Raw genomic sequence first — 22,135 nt, 5'->3', positions numbered from 1 at the left:
TTATTGATATGGGTACAGTAATAACAATAACGGATCATTATTAGGACCCACTTTCTTCCTCTCCGCTAACCAAGACGCTTTACTTTAAAATTAAGATGTACGAGTTCCTTCCCACTGAACAATTATATTACACAATAAAAAATAATCATTTCTGATCACTACCTGGATTTCAGTAAATTCGTGCGTTGTATTGCGTTCCTCACTTTTTATATATGTTACATTCCGGATCATTATAGCTGAAGTAAGTTTCGTTTTGTTACAATGACATTGTTTTAGTACAGTGAGATTGTGTTCCTTAACTATTCTGCCGACTGCCCGTGTAAATGATTTTCTTCCGTTAACAGATTGATTATGAAGGTAATTAGAAGATATACGTATCCAGGTTCTACTTTAGACAGCCATATGCTTATTAGATCAAATCACTACGTTCTCAGAAGAAAGATAAAAATATCAGTTTCATTAATGTTGAAATTGATATGTTCTTAAGAGAATAAAAATATCAACTTCGTCGATGCTAAAAAAATACTTAATCTCGTTAAAGCAATAAGTTATTTTGTGGAAAATTCCATTCTGAGTATTGTAATCAAATACTGATTTCAAATTATGAAGTTGATTTGATAGAGAATTCTGATTAAATTTGGAACTTAAGCGTCCAAACCAAGCATGTCGAGTTAACAACAATGGATATAGTATATCACGTTACTATATTCAAAGGGAGATAAAGAAGGAAAACATTGCATGAACAAGGTCTACTTTTTTTCCCCTTTTTGTTTAATTTTTTGCAGAATATGCATTGAATAAAGGTCATTGCATAGGAAACTTCTAAGTGGCCTTCCGTTCCAGCATGTGCAGCATTTAAGCACTTGTCTTCCCTTGTTAGGACTTCTCCAGCTAGAATCTAGCTTCAATTGAGATTAACTGAAACCCTTGTCTTATGGATCACATTTAATTAAGGTCAGAATAGATATCATACTATAATCTTATTTATGTAAACAAAACAATTGTAAAAACTAAACTTGTTCGAGCCCCCGTACATACATTTTTTTTTAATAACTACTGTGTATCCGGATCAATTTGTGCGCACCTCGATTAATGTATCAAGTATCTGTTACCTCCCACATACTACCGACTAGTTCTGCCCCTATAAATTCATACCTCTCACTTCTCTTTTACACACACAATATTAGCAACAATGGCAAAGGCCCTTGTTCTTTTTCAGCTTTCAGTTTTATTACTTAGCTCATTCACAGTAGTTCTTAGCCAGGAGGAAGACATTGGGGGTTGGTTTACCACCAAACATCATGACCACCTTTCACCAGCTCAAGCTCCTAAGCCTCACAAAGGCCACCACCACCCCAAACATTCCCCAGCCCCTTCACCAACTAAGCCTCCCACTTATAGCCCATCGAAACCACCAGTTAAACCACCGGTTAAACCACCAACTAAGGCTCCCACTTATAGCCCATCAAAACCACCAGCTAAGCCACCAGTTAAACCACCAACACCAACACCATCACCTTATCCTGCTCCTGCTCCTATTACTAGGAAACCTGTAGCAGTCCGTGGCCTTGTTTACTGCAAGCCGTGCAAGTTTAGAGGGGTTAAAACTCTAAACCAAGCTTCCCCACTCCTGGGTAATTTGTTTAATATCCTTCTTTTTTATAAATCATTACTCCCTCCGTTCCAGTTTACGTGAACCTATTTCCTTTTTGGTCCGTTCCAAAAAGAATGACCCATTTCTAAATTTGGAAATAATTTAGCTTAAACTTACAATTCTACCCTTAATGAGAAGCTTTTATAACCACACAAATACTCTAGGTCCCCTTTTAACTTGTTTAGGACCACAAATTCCAAAAGTCTTCATTTTTTCTTAAACTCCGTGCCCAGTCAAACAGGTTCACATAAATTGGAACGGAGGGAGTATTTTTTTTTAGTTAACATTTTAAGCAATCAACATTAACATATAATCTGAGTGACTCATATCAGTATTACTTATGTCATTTTACTTGGCGAGATATACTATAGGTAAGGTTAATAAACCCATTCCGATAGAAAAGGGCATTTTACCAAAAAGAGTCAAATTTTCGTTTTCAAAACTCTAGTACCACATCAAACTTTAAGTTAATACATATGTTTCTAACGATTTCTTAGTATTTTGAGCTGAAATTTTTTACTCTTTTTATTTGGCAGCATTGATGTTGCTATGGCTATTAATATAGATTGTTATACATATCTTATGTGCATGCACACTGAACAGTAGTTATTTACCCTCGAAATTATAAATTTGAATATATACCATGACATATTGACACTGTAAATAATTTCTATTCACCATCAATCTATTGTAGTAGGTTTCACCCTTATTCTTCAAGTAGCTAATTACACTCATAATTATAGGTGGTTATCTATAGTTATCTTTTAGGTGACATGATACCGTAGCACTTTCGTTTAGTTATAACATTCCGAAAACTTAGCCACCTTAAAGGATACTGATTTGTTGTATATATATGATGGTATTGCAGGTGCGGTAGTGAAGCTAGTATGCAACAACACAAAGAAGACATTAGTGGAACAGGGCAAGACAGACAAGAATGGCTTCTTCTGGATCATGCCCAAATTCTTGTCCTCAGCAGCTTACCACAAATGCAAGGTGTTCTTGGTCTCATCAAACAATACTTACTGTGATGTCCCAACAGATTACAATGGTGGAAAATCTGGTGCTTTGTTGAAATACACCCCACTTCCTAAGCCACCAGCAGCTACTTCTCTCCCTGTTAAACTCCCCACATTTGATGTCTTCACTGTTGGACCTTTTGGTTTCGAACCCTCAAAGAAGGTGCCATGCAAAAAGTAACTTGCATGGGAAATTAGAAAGATAGGAAGGAAAAATTAATTATGTGTTGAAGAAAGACGATTATGTACCTGTTTCCTGTGTTCTTGTTATTATTTTATTAATAAATGAAGCAAAGAGGAAAGAACGTAGTTTTCTTGTTTTCCTATTTTGTTTCTCTCTATCAAAACCCAACAAGTAAAATGGATTTATAAGTTTTTCTTCTATGTTTGTGCCATTTTCTTTAACTTTGTCCTAACACAATGTTATGGCCTTGTGGAAGCTCGTTTCAGCCACCTTACATGCACCTAACACACTTCATGGATTGCTATATATGTGACCATGATATAGGTTGTTTGGATATAACATTGGGTTAAAGTTGAAAAAAATCGTTATTTAAGGTTGAACTTGAAGTGAAAAGGTCCTACTCTCTCCATTTTCAGAAGTACGCAGGACTCGTACTACAAGGGTCAAACCTTTTAGGGCCCGTTTGGCCATATAAATTTTTTCACTTTTTTCCGCTTTTTTTTTTATTTTTTTTTGAAATTAGTATTTGACCATAAAATTTTTGATTTTCATCACTTTAAGATGAATTCTGAATTTTTTTGAAATTTTGAAAAATTCCAAAAATTTATTTTTCAAAATTTTCGCTTCAGATCAATCACAAAAATTTGAAAACAGCCCAAAATTATATTCATGTCCAAATACAACTTTAATTTTTAAATACCATTTTTATTTGAATTTTTTTTTCACTTTTTTCGAAATTTTACAATTCTTATGTCCAAATGCCCACTTAATCTTTGTTCTCTATTTTGACATCAACTTCTTAGTATATTAAAAAAAATTAAAAAATTGAGAACTATATAAAGAATATAATAAATTATATACTTTTATAACTAAAAATATTTTAAAATATACGAAAGCTTTGTGATAAAATAAAAAATCTGTTTGGTAGAATAAAATTTAAAAAAAAAGAAGGAAAAATTATGGACTTGCAAACTAGGTAGTGTCATATAAAGGCACAAAGAGAGAATTTGATTTTGAGAGATATTGCCGCTTTTGTTGTGCCTTTGCTAAATAGTTACTAATTCTTCAAACAGAAAAAAATCAATTAAAATTATTAATATAAAGAAGTTGGTTGAGTACTATGAGGTCCAGGTGCAAATTTTAACGGAGATAAAAAATACTAAGTGATTTCTTCTATCCGTCCAGATTTTAACTTATACTATTAGGAGATAACCCTAAAATTAATTTGAGGTGCTTGCAAGCTAACATAAATTAGAGCAATGCCTTCCAAGTGCAGTATATCTGACGGGTCGGAAATCAGCCGAAGTTCCTTTCCATCTCAAGTTGTCTCATTTATTTGGGTATTTAATCTTTTTTTTTTCTTCTTCTTTCATTTGGATATAATTATTGAGAAAACCTTGATGCTATATATACTTTTATTGCGTGCAAATGAGGGTCCAAAAGTGTAGATAAATTTTTCTAAATACAAGACACATGCATACTACGTTATTCCTTGCCATAAATAATTATTAATTAATTATATCACTATAACAATCATTTAATTAATTTCCTCATATGTAGGAGTTTAAAATCAACTAAAATTTTATATATTAAATCTTTTTTTATTGAACTATATTGAAAGTCCTTATATTTAAAAGGAAAAATACATAGGATGCATCTTGTACTTGTCCGGAAAAATTGGTTTCACGTCTAACCTTTTTGGGCGTCCCAATCTCATTACCTCCCTATACCTATCCAAAGTGAATTTTAACCCTTTTCCAAAAGCTAATTTGGCAAAAATATAAAAAGGCGTGTTTTATTAGCATTAAATTTTAAAAAATCATTTTTTCTTTGCAATAATACACTTTCTTGGACGTCCCCTCCCCCCCCACCCCCCCACAAAAAAAAAAAAACCCTTCCTTTCTTCTCCATCTAAGCACTCACTCACTTCTTCTCCAATTTCACATCCACCTCCTAAGAATCAATTTTCTTGTCTTTATCTTTCTTTCTTCATCTTCACACCCCAACCCTTTTTTCTTCATCACCAATTCTTTTAATTTTTTGTATATTAAATTGATTTCTAAAATACAATTTTCCCTCAAGCCAATTAATGTCCTCCATTAAAAAGCACCCAAGGATTTAAATTTGAACTAACTTAACATTAGGCCTAAAATTCTATGTTTGGATGGCTGGGTTCGTGAATTGATGAGAGATTTTCTTTGAATTTTAGCTGGAACTAATTTGAAGGCCATAAAATTTAGCTATAATGGATGTTTGGTAGTGGGTATGGAAGCAAAAGAAAAAAGAAAAAAAGTGCAAATGAAAAGAAAGAAGAAAAAATAGCAAAAAGTACAAATTTATTATATTTCTGACCTGATGTTGATGTGGTGGTGGTATTAAATTCACTTTGGACAAATATAGGGATGCAATGGGAAGCCCGTAAAGGTTAAGTGTGAAATTAATTTTTTTGCACAAGTACGTATTTTCCCTATTTAAAACTTTAAAATCATTAAAATTTTACCTAATAAAAATCTTGCATTTAATCTATATATAAATGATAAAGAAAATAAATAAAGGGAATAATTAAAAAGATCAAAAAAGGGAAGTATGAGGTTTTAAATAATACATAGGTGGCCAAAGTCTTATAAACTTTTGTACGTTCTGATTTATATGGAACAATTATCAGTTATTCCAAAATGATAATTTATAAAATATATTAATATTTTTAAATATCATTTTTAACATTTTTTAAATTTGGCTGAATATAAGTAGGTTTGTTGACAAAAATTATGGCTTTGCATTTGATTTAGAATTTATTTATTGTACATAGTGATTCTTAATAATTTGATTTACAAAGTATTTCTATTGCTTTTCTTTTTTTGGGAACATAGTCATTCATGGATGATTTTGTATCTAATCGATTTTTTGCTATTTGAAAAAAAAAATCTTATTTAATCAGAATATAACCACAGTTAAATATTTAAAATTTGGTATTAGCTAATACTATTGAATTACTCATCTCACTTGAATAATGACACTTCAAAATCAAATACACATTTTCAATTCTAATTTCAGTCATTAAAATAAATTTTAAGTTGAATTATTGACTGATAATTAAGTATTTATATTGGACAATTTATTTTACTATAGAGTTAATTATACACGATCAACATTTATTATTTTTAAAAACATATACTTTTATTTTATAACTCAAAGATAAACTTTATTTTTACTCATTGAAATAGGGTACACGCGCTTTAATAGTACCAAATGTGTGGGCACATGCGGATTTACGTTTTGAGATATGAGTGTTGAAGCACCCATTGGCTTTGGCCAGATTATATAATATATTCATAAATAATACCTAAAAACTTCACTAATTGATCATGAGCACCCACTATGACCATGCTTGGCCATCTAGAATATAAATTAAAATCAGTGAAGTACCCATGACCTATAAATCCTGGATCCGCCACTGCAAATTGATATGACTTGCATATATAGGGAGAGACGTCCCATTCCAAGTCTATGGTGACAATAATGGTGTTTTCATACCAATTGTTGAGATGATCAACTAATTGCAAGAGAATAATGGCACTTAAGAAACTTATGACTGGTTAATTTATGAACTCTATACATGAATTTTCACGTAGAAAACTTTAATGTATATTAGAATTAGTGAAAAGAAAATAAAAATTTTTCTCTACCTTCTAATTTTCATAATTTTATACTCATTATTATTGTTAATGCAACGGTATCCAAACATTATCGATTATTCCAATCACACTTAATATAAAAGAAAATGTATCATGCTTAGCAAGTACTTGACATGTGAGATCTCACAACCACGTCAGACAATGTAGTAAAATAAAAATCTTTTACACGGGCTAAGCATATAAAAAAATAATGGCTACAGAAAAATGTCCATCCTAATGTTGTTAGTAGCAACTTCTTAATATTTTTTTTTAAAAAAGATCGTTGTATAATATTTTAAATTTATTATTATAATTATAATTATTATTACTATCATCATTATCATTCTGTGTTTGGAGCCTTATATTCTGCATATATTTAAAAGTTTTGCTTATTTATCATTGCTTTTTATTGTAGCTGACATGATGTATGGTTTTCACTTAATTTTTTTTTTTTTTTGGTTATGTTATGGACTCAACCTAGAGCCTGATACAGGGATAAAGTTTTCATCTTCAGATGAGGTATTATTCTACTCTTAAATAATTTAATTGAATCGCCATTAACTGAAGAAGTCACAATTACATCATCTTTCTCTCAAGCTGGCACTCTAAAATAGGGTACCAATGACAACTAGAACTTAGTATTTTAGATGAAAATATTGATCATTCTCTTTTTGTTATTTGAAGCTGTTCTCATCTATAGTAAGATATGATTGAAATATTATTCCGTTAACAACATTTCTTAAGAAGGGTAAATCATCCAAGCAAGCATCAGTGTCGTAAAACGCAATCCTCACATTGCTCAAATACATCAGACAATTACTCATAAGATGGTCTTGACTATTCAAATATGTAGTTTTTCGTTTAATTATTTGATTTCATAAAAATAAGTTGATTTCTATTAGAAAAATTTATGAAATTCCCATTTAACTATTTCTTTAAATTTTTTTTAAAACCGTGCGAAGCGTGGACAGATACACTAGTTACTCATAAAATGGGAGTTGATGTCTTTTCGTATGTTTGTATTATAGGCTAATTAAAAATATTGATCTACTGCAAATGAGTTCTATTTAAGGAAACGCTTAACCTATTTAATTGTTTGTCTTAATTTGGAAGTAAAACGTTTTCTCGTAATTACCTACCTCGTTGCGAACAAAAACCTTAAACTAAGTAAAGAAGGGTAAAAAAGAGAGCACATATTTATTCACCGATCGAAACCTTAACAATATCCTATTACCCGCTCCTATAAATCCTATCGCCTTTGGCATCTTTTATGCACATTTGAGTTTAAATAAAAACTATGGTTGTTATTTCAGTGAAGGCCCTATTGCTTTTACAACTTTCAATTTTAGTAGTTAGCTCACTAATGGAGATCATGGCATTGAAAGTTTGCCTGATGCAACTCTTCAGCGTTTTAAGTTTAAGTGGCCTTTCTTTTTTAAATCTCCAAAAAATTCTCCTAAAAGTAGCCCTTCCCGTAGCCCTCCACCTAAGCGGCAACACCCGTCGCCACCACCACCACCGCCTTCTCCACCAGCTGATGATATGGCACCATCTCCATCACCAGCTGCGGCACCGACACCACCAGATATGCTGTTGCGACCCTCAGCTCGTCTCGCTGGAAATCCGATGGTCATTCCTGGACTTCATTAATTACTATGGAAAACAATAATAAGAAGGAAGGAGTAACAAATTTATTAAATGATTGAGAAAGAAAATGTCCATTGGTGAGAATAAAAATCGGATGTGCATTTGCTATTGTAAGTCCAAAATTAAGAGTTACGAAATAAAAAGAAAGTACTAGTCTTTTACTACGAATATGTGAATGTTTCTAGAATTTGAATCTCTAAATATCATTTTCCTACCTTTGCTTTCCTAATTAATCACAAGAGAAAAATACATAAACACCGAAAGAGAGGTATTAAGACTTAGAGGGAAATTAAACAAGCTGTAGGTATCGACGAAATTCTTATCTTGTCTTTCGCTCCTTCCAAATTCCCTTGAATTCTTATCTTCTTTTGATCTCTATATTTAATGACATTGGTACTTTAGTTGTTTAAATTGTCATATTATGTATTGTTGAAATTACTGTGCTTTTGTTATAATTACTCCACTATGGGCAATCACTCTATTTTGTGCCATGACATTCACTTGTTGTTCTGTTACTGTTTATCCTGTGTTGCCCAAGTGACATGAGTTAATGTTGCTGAACTTCTTTTTGGTAGTACTTCTTCTGTTATTCTTTTTGATGATGCCAAAAAGGGGAAGTTATATAGGTGTCAACATGGGAGGAAGAAAATCGAATGTTGTGCATGAAAGATGGATCTGCTTCGCAGGGGGAACGATGCTAATAATGCAAGGAAACATATGAGGAATCTGGTTCTCTGGTGTTATATAGGTGTCAACATGGGAGGAACAAAATCGAATGTTGTGCATTCTGCTTCGCAGGGGGAACGTTACTGATAATGAAGGGAAACATATGAGGAATCCGGTTCTCTGGTTCTCAAGAGATAGCTCTGCTTCGCAGGGGGAACGTTGCTGATAATATGTTGATTATAGGTCTGATCCGTAGGAAATATGTGAGGAATCTGGTTCTCAAGAGGAATATTAATTTTGGGTTTGTCATCATCAAAAAGGAGGAAATTGATAAGTTATGGAACTTTGAGTTTTGATGATTTGCCAAACAGTCTTGAGGAACCAGCTGTGATCGGCTCCTTAGGTTCGGTTTTCATGGGAAATATGGCTAATTCGTAGGGGGGAACAATATGGAGATCTGGTTCTCAGGGGGAATATCAATTCTAAGTTTGTCATCATCAAAATGGGAAAATTGATAGGTTACAAGTACCTTGGGGACAAACACTTTACTTTGTGTTTTGATGATCTAACAAACTTACCATTCAGAACTAGATAAGGAACTTGTTACACATCTAGCCAAGACCTTGAGATCACAAAGTTCCAAGTTGGGATCCAGCCCTTGGGAAAGCAAGGTGAACTCTATTACTAAATCAAAGGACCTGCATGAGCTGACCATAGAAGAGCTGGTTGGAAATCTGAAGACCTACGAGATGATGAGGAAGATAGACAGTGAAAGAAGAGAACCAAAGAAAGAAAAGAACCTGACACTCAAAGCTGATAGCAATGACTCAAGTGAGGAAGAGTAGAAGGAACATTTTAGGAAACAGGTCCCTACCAGTTCACAAGGAGACTGTATTAATTTAACTCTCCAGTAGGAAAGTTGCTGTCTGCACAGGAACAACGCAACAGTCAACTTTCTGTGGAAGGATCTTTACCTACCTTGCTTACATCATTGTAAGTGATGTCACACATATATAAATACAATCAAGGTAGATAAAACACCTTACTTCATGGGAGAACCAGATGAAGGACCTGAAGCATGCCTGGTACAATCATTCAAGTTAGTCAACTCAAGATAATCTGGGCAGTGTGCCTTTAGATTCACATGAACCAAATTAGGGACTTGATATTTTGGTGTTCCCCTGACAGAAGTATAAGTCAATAGTACAGCTGGAAAGCAATTATAGAAAGTGACTGCATGTAACTGTACATGCAACAGTACAACAGATAGTGCAGCAGTCGCTTCCCATTGAGAAGGGGCATGTACTAACCAAGATTGGACATCACCATTGTGAATTGGCATCACTAAGGTGATGTCTTTTGTAATATAAACCTGGTGCAAGACACAAGACATCTCCCCTCCAAGACTTGCAAAATCAGAAATGAAAATATTCTCTCAAGTGCAAGAACAACCTCTCTCAAGAATAAAGCTGCTTCAACCTCAAGGACCGGATCTAAGATTGAAGATCTCCTAAGTCCTTAGGTTTGTTGAGTCTTTGTTATTTGCTCTTCATTGTAAATCCTATCTTGCTTTTTAGAAGATGTTTTTAGGAAACCCAAAATCCGTAAACTCTCCAGTTCATGTTGTGACTAGGTTTAGTCATAAGTTAAAGTCTTTGTAACTAGAGAGTTATAAAATGGCTTGTAATAGTGTTATTACAAGTTAGAGTGATTGAAGTCTTTGTAATAGAGTTATTACAAAGCGACTTGTGGTGAGAGTATCACAAGTTAGTCAAAGTTTTTGTAACTAGGGAGTCACAAAAGTGGCTTGTGGTAAGAGTACCACAAGTTAGTTGAATTCTTTGTAATAGAGTCATTACAAAGTGGCTTGTAATAGGTGTTTTACAAGTTAGTAAAGTTGAAAGCCTATAAGGGTAGGTCGTGGTTTTTTTACCCTTGAGTTGGGATTTTTCCACGTAAAAATCCTCTGTGTTCTTTACTTACTGCCGAGCTACTATAGGAACAATTAGAGAACCTGATTCCCTATACTGGTTGATTTTACAGTCTGTTGCTTACAGTGGGAACTTGTAGAGAATCTGGTTCTCTATACAATGGGAACTTATCCAGTGTCTCATTTACATACTGGTTCAGTAGGTAGCACTATACCAAACTGATATATGACCAGATCGCTATACAGTTTGGTTCATCAGTATCTTCAGTGGAAACTCATAGAGAACCTGGTTTTCTATACAGTCTGGTGGACGCTCAGTTTCTAACACTAACCCAATTTTACCCCTCCTTTAATTTCTATTTTTTTCACTACTAAAATTTTCTTCCCCTCCACCATCATTGTCACATTACCGCCACCATGAAAAATATTGTATTTTAAAGTTTAGTCTTTTATATATATTTGTTTCTCCACTCATCGCTCGCATTGGATTCAATACAATTCGAAGCTTCTTGAATTTCAGGTGAAGTTTTGTTCCTCGAGAAACTAGATAAATCTCTTTATGTATACTAGTGTGCGTGATATTGGGGTGACGAATTGAAGTATTTGTTTTGCAGACCCAAGTGCTCAAAGCATATATAGATGGGTAGCATTCAGTCTCATATTATTCAAATACTCTGATTTGGTATGAGTTGATTGGTCGGAAATTCAATATTGTTTATGGTAGTGACTATGGTGGTGGAGCGGAAGAAAATTTTAGTGGTGGAAAAATAAATAGAGGGGAGTAGTAAAATGGGTCAAGGGCGCGGAGGTGGCATGCGGAGGTGGCATGCCGAGGTGGCATGCCACGTGGCATCCACCTTATCAAATCCAATGCTAGTGCCACGTGAGATTAGATGTCCACCTTGAACAAACTTAAGAGAAGAGGGGTATATTATTTGAACTAATAATATCATAATAGAGGTATATTTAGACCCAAAGTATAAAAAGGTGTATATGTAAAACTTTTTTTATAGTATAGGAATATATAGGGACCCTTTCCGTTTATCAATTGTAATGAGCGTTTACTAGTACAGGAATATTTTAAGTGAAATGCCGTCAATTAAAATTCATGAGAAATTGTGAGCACGTGATTTTTGCCTCATACGAATTACTCCAAAAAGAATTCCCAAAATTAGATTTTTATCTAATTATTTGCTAAAATTAGGAATTACTGTGCAATTTGCCTGAGTGTTTGCATATGTTTGTGTGCATGTTTAATTTTATTAATACATTAAAAATACAAAAATATAGCATCTGCATTTAGGATTTGATTTTACATTTTTTTGGAATTAATTAATAATTAGGTGTTTTACAAAAAAAGAAAAATCACAAAAAAATAACGTACTTTGCATTTTAGTATTTAATGTCAAAATTGTGTGATTTTCTTTTAAATTAGTATTTAATTATTTGTGATAATTACTACTTAATGTTAGTAAGTATTTTTAGGATAATTTGGTCAAGGTTTAGTTTAAGTTTGTATTTTTATTAGAAAGAAAATTGAAAAGAAAAATAAAATAAGAAAGGAAAACAAGAAAATCGGAATGTGAGGCCAGTTTTAATTAAATTCATAAGCCCAATTCTATTTCCCGGGTCCAAATCCAATTAACCCAGCCCAATACAAACCCCTAACCGGTTCGTCTCAGCCTAGACCCAAAACGACGTTGTTTTTGTAACGGCTAACTCTAGCCGTTGATCTCTGATGATCAAATAGTCCAGAGCATCGCCCGTTACCCGCCCCTGACCCGCCCCTGAACCGGTCCGGCCCCATGAAACCAAAATGACCCCGTTTTAATTATTGATTCAATCAGAACCATTGGATTCCAATCATCTAACGGCCCTGATTGAATCAATAATTTTAATATGTCAAAACCCATCAGACCCCCTTACCCCCTCAGAACCCGCCTCCTTCATCTCTCGTCTCTCTTCAAAGACCAACCAACACACCACCGCCTTCCGCCCGCCGGAAATCACCCACGGCGGTGGACGGTGGCCAACCAGCCCCAAATTTACACCGTAGAACCCCCTCACTTCCCTCTTCACAAATCCGTAACCCGTTACCTTCGAACATCCCTAGAGCCCTTCGAATATCGATTCGAAGGGATGAACCCTAGCGTCGCCATAACTTTCTCCGGTGGCGGAGCCACCTCCAATTGACCCAAAACTAACACCTCATAACCTCCACAACCTCCTCATGCCCAATATATCATTAGTTTCCCTCGAATGTATCCAAAACTCTTCAAATATCGAATATGAGTTCGAGTCTTAGAACCCTAAAATTCTGATCAGTGCATGAAATAATATTTGGCTGGATTTCTGGGCTTATTCAAGTTTGTTTCATCACAAAATAATGACGCTCGTTTGTTCTGCACCAAGAACAAACGTTTGGTATTATTTTGGGTTGATTCAGAGTGCCAATTCCAAGTTCGAGCCTGTTCGGTGAGTTCTTTGCTAATTTTTGTTTATTTTCGTTATTATTATTCTATTGTTCGTCTTCCCCATCTCTTTTTCTTTTCTCTGGTCGATTATGAAAACTCGACCAATCTTCTGGTATAAACTATCTTTTGATTCGTTGTTTTGTTTTTCAGAATGTTTAAATTTGTTTTTGGTTTCATAAGTTCGTGTGGTTAGTTTGTTTAGAATTTGGAAATCATATCTCGTTTAATCACTTAGTCAGAATAATTAGGATTAGTTCAATAGTTTGGTTTAACTTCTTGTTTAATTATATTGATAAGAACTGATTAATATAAGTATAATTCAAGTGTTTACCTACTTAAGAAGCTTCTAATAGTGGTAGGGTTGGGATTGCAATAGCTGTTTAAATTAAGAAAGCACTAAGCTAGTGGGTAGTTAAAAATGAAAAGGTAAATTGACAATGGAGGATACACTAAAATGGATGCCTATTTAAAGGCTGAACTTGAGAGGTGTTAAGAGACACGGGGAGGAGAGATTTAGGACTGGAAAATAGAGTTATAGAGTCAAAAAAAAAAGAAACCCAAAAAATACTAAAAAAAAACTACTGTTCCATTAAAATTCTGTTTTTTAAATCTTGAGGTTCTGATTGCTGAAACAAAAAAATTTCTGGTTCATTTGAGGTGAAATAAGTTTGAATCCGAATCGTTAGAAGTTTGGTTTGAGGACAGCTCTGATTATTGGTCAATTGAGAGTGAATTTTGAACTATTTCCCTTCATCTTCTGGTTGAAAGGGACTCATATGGTTGAGTTTAGCTGTGCTGCTGTTGTGTTGTACATTTACTGAACCTTCGTTTTCTTCTTGTTTCCTCCTATTTCCCAGGTAAATGTTCTTGAATCCTGTTTCATATGAAGAATGATTAAGGAAAGACTGTTGGATATGTAATGGGATTGGAATAATGTTAAGGATGCATTTAAAGTTGATTTTCTTGTTTCTTTACTATTTTTGTATTCTGTACTTAGGATTTGAATTATAGACATTAACTAGACTTTTTTTTCTTCTGAAATTGTGACTTATAAAGTATTTCGTATGTATATTGATAAGTGGACTATGGACTTTGATTATTTAAAATTCATGTTTTATTTTTGTGTGGCTAAATATGACTTAAGCTTTAATTAGTTGGTATTTTGGAATATCTAGCTCATTTGTTTCTTAATCAAGCACTAATCGATGTTGTTGCAAGAAGGTATATATTACGTTATAAGTATGTACTAACGTGAATGTTCGAAACTCCAAATTGGTTGGTTTTAAAAGAAGGCTAGTCATTATATAGTCTGTTTATATTTGTGGGGTTGTAGTATTCCAATAATGATAAATGGATTCATATCATGTTGTAATTAAATTTCTTGACATCTGTTAGTGTCTTAATCCATTTTCAATTTTCATTTAGACAAGTTAATTACCTCTTATTGATTTGGTTTGTTGAACGACCATTGAATTGAAAAGTGAGTACATTAGTACATATGCAAACGAATATGTATGTACCTACCAAAACAATAGGTTCAACTTATTAGTTTCAAATGGCCGTGTTTATTGAGTGATTTGGAGTTGAATAGAATGGCACATCTTTAATTTAATTTGTTTGTTTGAGATGAATATCTTTGTTTGTGCAACAATTGATTGAATACATCCTTGTCCTAAGTTGTCTACTTTTAACACTTTCTTCCATATAGAATGCTATCAGATTAGTTTTTCCTTTTCTGCACAATATTAAATATCAATTTCACTTCTATGAAGTTTTAGTCACAAGATAAATTGTACACGAATCTGAAATTGCAAATGGATGATCTAATTGAGTATGCAATTCTAAAATGCAAGGACAGTACGCATGGTGCCTTCTTTGTTTGGAATTGAGAAGAATTGGGTAACGTATTTAATAGATAAATTATTGTGATTATGTACACATCCATGTGACATAGTTATAATCTTCATACCAATTTGGAGTATGCGTTCGCACAACTTCGATCAATTTCTTCTTGATAATAAAAATGGTTTCATAAGGTACTAACTAAATTTAGTTCATATAGTCCGAGGTGTGCCATCCACCATTAAATCACACATGGCCCTCATATAAATTTCACACCCTAAATATAAAAATAACAAATATTCGTAGTTTACTTTAGGCTCGATTTAGATTAGTATTGTGATTATGTATACGTTCGCGTAACATAATTGCGAATTTAACTCTAAAAAAGACTCGAGGGATGCGTTCGCGCAACCTCAATCAAATTTTTCTTAAATAAATAAACAAAGCGTTATTAATTGTGGACACGTTCGCGTAACATGATTTTTGACGCGCCAAAGAGAAAGAGTATACGCACGCGTAACTCAATTCTTTATTTACGAATAAATCAAGTTATTTTAAAAGCGGTTTAATAGTTGAAAAATGCACACAGGTTTGAAAATATTTTAAAATAAGATAATTAGGCCAATAATAGTTGAACAACCGTGCTAGAACTACGGAACTCGGGAATGCCTAATACCTTCTCCCCGGTTAAAAGAATTCCTCACCCAGATTTCTGATTCACGGACTGTTAAACAGAGTCAATTTTTTCCTCGATTCGGGATTTGAACCGGTGACTTGGGACATCATAAATTATCCCAAGTGGCAACTCTGAGTTTTAATTAAATAATCTCATTTTGAATAATGTCACTTTAATTGGAAAAACTCCTCATATACCCCTCGGGTGTGTAAAAAGGAGGTGTGACAACTATGATGACTCTGCTGGGGACCGATCCCAGCATTTCTGGTTCAGGGTTTAAGAATTCGAGCTTATAGTAACTGTTATATTTGGCTTTATTATTATCTAATTTTTACATGTTCGGGCCTAATGTACTAAATGTTGCTTTTTACCGCTTTGATATTATCTGAATTGTATATATAAACTGTTACGAAACCCTTCTTCTTTCTGAGTCTTCTGAATTTATGGTGCACACGTGAGCGTGACCCACCTTTCTGTTAGAAGTCATACCAAATAGAACGAAGTTGGTCTAAGTAACTAGGTCGGGTAGACTTTCGTGCTCCCGGTACGTTGCCCCCACTTCGGCTCGAGCTGTCCGCTTGGGTAAGCCAAGTCTAGAATAGTATACCCCAGGTTTTACACTTAGAATAACTCAGCTTCATGCCGGATCCCTAGTAGGAACGTTTTTTTGCATCATGTGCATTTGTCTTCAAAGACTCAACACAAGGGTTGAGTCTGTCTAGGACAGGTATACCCGAAATGAAAAAACTATCCTGATGCATCTTACTTGCTACTTGTGCATTCATTTATTTTGGATTTGCATGTTGACCAACTTATAGGAAAAAGTTAGAAAAGGAAAATCAATGTGATGATCGAGAAAGAAAAATGGATGTCTTTCGAAAAAAAAAAATAATTTCCAAAATATTTAGAAATTCTTTCGAAATTTTAAAAAACAAAAGAAGGAAATTTTGTGTTTCTTTTAAAAATAGTTTTATTATTACGAACTATGTAAGTTTGATTCTCGCCGGATGTGAGATACGTAGGCAACCCACATCGGGCCCAGCTATTTTTAAAAATAGAAGAAGAAAAAGATAATAAATAAATAAAAATATGGGTACGTAAATGTCGTTGTTTTGTCATAAGTAAGGCGATATCATTCTTGTCCAAAATATGCCGAATGTTCCCAAAAGGGCACCGGAAGGCCGTTTTTGCAAGAACAACCGCTTTTGGTCATTTTTTTTTAAAAAAAAAATTTTGGCTGGTTAGCAAACACTACCTTTAAATCTTCTTCATCGAAGTGTTTTTTTTATGAATTATTTTTTAGAAATATTGATGTTTTTTTTTTCAAAATGAATCTTGATTTTTGTTTTTAAAATTAAAATCACTCACAGGTACAAAATGAGCACCATCCAAAACCCACCGTTCACAGATGTAGATGAGTTTCTATTTCGGCTTCAGATGTGGTGGTATGAATTAGGAGGAGATGGTCAGAAATGGGTCATTAAGTATTTGGGAGCTCTCACAGATATTATGAAAGTTAAACCACGCGATGATTTGATTACGACACTAGTGACTTTTTGGGACCCTGTTCACAATGTCTTTCGCTTCTCTGAATTCGAACTTACTCCCACATTAGAAGAAATAGCTGGATATTCCGGTTTTGACGAAGATTTGAGAAACCAGAATCTTATATTCCCAAAAGCTCCCTCTGTACATCAATTCTTTGGTCTTCTGAATATCAGTAATCAAATCAGAAAGAGCAACATTGTCAAAGGGTGTTGTTCTTTCAACTTCCTATATTCAAGGTTCGGAAGGTCGGATGAATTTGAAATTCATGAAAAGGGCCTTACTAACAAACAAAACAAGGACACTTGACAGATTCACCGTCGCTTCGCTTTCATGGTGGCTTTTCTGGGAATCATGGTCTTCCCAAACAAAGAGCGGACGATTGATATTCGCATAGCCAGAGTCGTACAAGTCCTCACTACCAAAGAACATCACACTCTTGCCCCGATCATTCTCTCAGACATTTATCGGGCGTTGACTTTGTGTAAGTCCGGGGCAAAATTCTTCGAAGGGTGCAATATTTTGTTGCAAATGTAGTTGACTGAACATCTCCGACATCACCCCAAGTTCATGCAGTATGATCCGAGCAAGGACAATTTCATTGAGAGTTATGGAGAAAGAATAAAAGATTATAAATCTCCAGAAGGGGTGGAAGCCTGGCTATCCTATTTATGATCTTTAATGGCAAGTCAAATTGAGTGGACTTTGGGATGGATCCCGGTAAGACAGGTGATACACATGTCAACCTTAAAGAGTTATTTGCTGTTGTTGGGTTTAAGAAGTGTCCAGCCGTATGTGCCACAGAGAGTTTTAAGACAGCTAGGGAGATACCAAGTGGTGCCTGATGATGAAGATTTGAGTGTGCAAGTGATTGAGCTACACCCCGAAGCCACACTCCCTGAGGCTTTAATCCAACAGATTTGGAATGGTTGTCGATACTTGAAAGATGATACCCAAGTTCCAGATCCTACGAAAGGTGAGATAAATCCGTGTTATGCTAGGTGGTTTGAGAAAAGCTCTCATGTGGATGATGCACCAGAACCCGATCCTAGAAGGCCCATAAAAAGACCGTATATCCAAGCCTTTGATGACAAAATCCAAGAAAGGTTGGCTTGGGGTGAAAAGGAAAAGGGGTACAAAGCAACTATTTATGCCTTAGAAGAAAGCCTGAGGAACCTCAATTTGGAGAAAGACTTACAAGCACAAGAAGCAGAAGGTGAAAAGAAGAGTCTGATTTGCGAGAATAAAACTCTCCGCGCTCAGTTTCAACAAATGAAGAAAGCCTCTGAAGCGCCAGTGAGAAGTTGGAAAGATCAGAAAATCATTTCCAATCTAATGGAAAGGATGCAAGATTATGACTCCATTTTAGCAAGAACCAAAAAGGCGTTAGATAAAGCTAAGGAAAAAATCATACAGTTGAATGAGGAGGCCAAATCTAGTAAAAAAACACCAAGTAATGAGATTTGAAGAAGAAATGGCTCAATTCGAGAAAGAGAAGGATCATTGGATACGTTCAAAGGCTCATCTCCATGCACAATTGGAAGAAATAAGAAAGTACAACAGAGAACATCAGCATGCAAATATTGATAGGGAGATAGCACAGGCAAGACTCGAGCAGGCCAGACTTCGGGCTCAATTGGAGTCGGCTTTAGATCGCGAGGGCCACATAAGAGATATAGCCACCACTCGCCAACAACAATTGCAAAACCAAGACCAAAATCTCCAAGATTTCAGAGCACAAATCCATGATTTGGCCGTTTATACTTCTCAAAGTTATGTGAACTGCCATGGGATGGATTATGAAAGATTTTTGGAGCATGCGCCTACTTTTGCCCGTCATCTTGCAGTAGAGTTAGAGAGGATGTACCGTACATTAGGGGGTCAGCTGGGTCAAGCTCCGCCATGAGCAGATGTTCCAGTGATTGAAAGCAAAAGACTGTGGAGTGAAGCATAGTCATAGTTGTTAAAACCTTTCATATAATAGTCATGTTTTAGTTTATGTTGAGTCTTTTAAAACCATTTTCTTAAAATGTTGTCCAAATGTAATATCATTTCTGTCATTGTACTGTTTTGTTTGTTAAAATAAATAAAAATTATAATAATTGTTTCCGCCAGAACTACGCTCGGTCTGGTTCATGCGGGGTCATGATACGTAGGCAATCTCCATAGGATTCGATCATAACCAAAAGAAAAAGGAATAAAATAGAAACAGAAAAAGGGGGAATAAAAGATAGGTGTGAGTAACAATAAAAGGGAAAGATCATAAAAGGAAAAGCCGGGATTACAAGCAACCGAGCAAATACATGATAGGAATGATTAATTGCCTAGGTGCATTGCATTCCATGTGCGATTGCCTATTTGTTAAAGCTCTAATCACTAACAAGTTTTGTTGATGAATCCAGAATTCAAGCAGTTAGTTCACCTAAGCATACTGGCAACCCACCCATACCAAACCAGATCCAAAGGTGAAATAATCATGTACATCCCAGATGTAGACACCAGTGTCATCGATCCTTCAGGAGAAGGAGAAGAGTTTGTTATCAATGCCATAAAAGAAGAGATGTACAAATTGAAACAACAAATGGACAAAATGTATCAGGCCTGGGCTAAAGGACAACCACCATCAACTTACCCGGCTAACCCTACCTTTACCCCACCCCGACTCAGTATCAAGATCATCCTATCACTGATCTATCCCCGAGCTTTCCCATTTACCAACATTACCGGGGCACCACTTCTCATACGCCACAATCTCCACCCCCTAAACCAATTCCATACCCTCTTCCACCACTAACTCCTGTCTTCGTAGCACCTCCACCAGGTATACTCCACAAATCTCCTAGCGAGCCAATGTTCCAGGCCTAGGACAACCAATACTACCCCTCGGAGCCCATTTTTAAAGCTCCAGAAACCCATTCCTATACTCCTCGTTTTGACTTCCCAATAGAAGCAGATAAACCATCCAAAAATCATGATCAGGAAGAGATGTTCAGGAAAGTCAGAAGCTTAGAGCAATCATTCAAGGACATGCAGGGATTGGGAGGTCAAGTAAGTGTGGCTTACAAAGACCTATGTCTGTTTCCAAATGTGCAATTACTGACAGGTTTCAAGATGCCCAAGTTTGATCTATACAATGAGCATGGTGATCCAATAGCCCACTTGAGATGTTTTTGCAGAAAGATGAGGGGAGCAGGAGGAAAAGATGAATTGTTAATGGCTTACTTCAGTTAGAGTTTGAGTGGATTAGCATTGGAATGGTATACCCGCCAAGATCACGGAAGATGGTACATGTGGGATGATCTGGCACAAGCCTTCGCTATTCACTTCCAGTACAATCTTGAGATCATTCCAGATCGACTGTCCTTGACTAAACTAGAGCAAAAGCACAGTGAAAGTTTCATAGAATATGGTTTTCGATGGAGGGAACAAGCAGCCAGAGTAGACCCCCTGATGAAGGAAAGAGAGATGGTAGACTACTTCATACAGGCTTTAGAACCTACCTACTATGGACATCTGGTCTCAGCTGTGGGGAAGTCATTCAACGAAGTGGTGAAGATAGGAGGCATGGTAGAAGAAGACCTTAAGTCGAATAAAATCATGAGCTATTCGGCTTTCAAAGCGACTACTCAGGCTATTCAGGGCGGCATAGGAGGGATTGGGAAAAAGAAGAGAGAGGACGCGGCAATGGTTGATTTAGGAACTTGGTCCAGACCTAGAGGAACACCTTACCACTATAATCAACCTTGATCCCACCAACAAACTTACCACCACAATCCGCCACAACACTACTATCCTCTACCAGAACCTCATTTTTCCGTCCACTATGCACAAGCATACAACCAACTTCCTACCCACACTCAATGGTGTGCTCCCGTCCTACAAAATACTCATCCACATCCACGAGCCTACCAAAACACTCCCGGACCAAGTTTCCAGCTTAGTCAAGCATTCAAGGGTGAAAGGTTGTAGAAAAAGAAAACATTTACTCCATTGGGAGAATCATACACTAGTCTGTTCCACATGCTAAAACAGCTAGATATGCTAAAGCCGATACAGTCCAAACTGCCAAATCCTCCTCCAAAGAATCTTGACTATACTGTCAGCTGTAAGTATTGTTCTGGTACTCCGGGTCATGATACAGAGAAGTGATGGCACTTGAAAAATGCGATACAAGAGCTTATTGGTACTAATAGAATTGAATTTCAAACTCCCGATGCGCCCAATATTAACAGGAATCCAATGCCAACCCACCAGGAGGCAAATATGATCGAAATAGTGCGCGGAGGGAGAGCCCAAGAAGCCATCACAGACCGTCATGATGATTCGGTCTAATAGAGTCAAGACAGATGAACAATCAGCAGGTGAGAAGTTGGTGCTCAAGCCGAGCAAGAAGAGTGTTGAGCCAGCTGTGGCAGTTGAGAAAGGGTCTTTGAGCAAGGTTGCAACGAAACAGGAAGGGATAAAGGTGATTGTACCAGGAGCAGTCAGCCAACTTGTCATAATCGTGGAAGGTGCCCGTGCAAATCGGGTTATTATCAAGTCAGTAACCCAGTTACCAATAATCAACAGCAAGGCTTGTGAGCACGTGATTTTTGCCTTACGAAAACTACTCCAGAATAAAATCAAAAAATAAAATAAATTTCTTTTATTGTGTAATTTTTTTGAATTTGCGTGGTGTTAAATACTTGTGTTATGTCCGTAAGTGTTTACTTTGTCATAATAAAATGAAAAAATAAAATAAAATACATATTGCATGCATATAGGATTTAATTATGCATTTAAAAGATAATTTAAATAAAATCACAAAAATATGCAATAGTTCTA

The 22,135-nt window shown here is 35.5% G+C and overlaps 1 protein-coding gene across 1 annotated transcript; it reads left to right on the top strand.

Moving 5' to 3' along the window:
* The first annotated feature begins 1,167 nt into the window (after positions 1-1,167).
* Positions 1,168-2,999, top strand: LOC107813352 (pistil-specific extensin-like protein). Its single transcript, XM_016638610.2, has 2 exons — positions 1,168-1,634; positions 2,523-2,999. The coding sequence occupies exons 1-2, from the start codon at positions 1,193-1,195 to the stop codon at positions 2,852-2,854; spliced, it is 774 nt and encodes a 257-aa protein (XP_016494096.1). The 5' UTR covers positions 1,168-1,192; the 3' UTR covers positions 2,855-2,999.
* Positions 3,000-22,135: the final 19,136 nt, after the last annotated feature.

This window comes from Nicotiana tabacum, chromosome 3 (genome assembly GCF_000715075.1).
Source record: "Nicotiana tabacum cultivar K326 chromosome 3, ASM71507v2, whole genome shotgun sequence".
NCBI classification, from domain to species: domain Eukaryota; kingdom Viridiplantae; phylum Streptophyta; class Magnoliopsida; order Solanales; family Solanaceae; genus Nicotiana; species Nicotiana tabacum.
The sequence above is the reverse complement of the archived record's forward strand: the minus strand, read 5'-3'. Positions and strand labels throughout refer to the sequence as shown.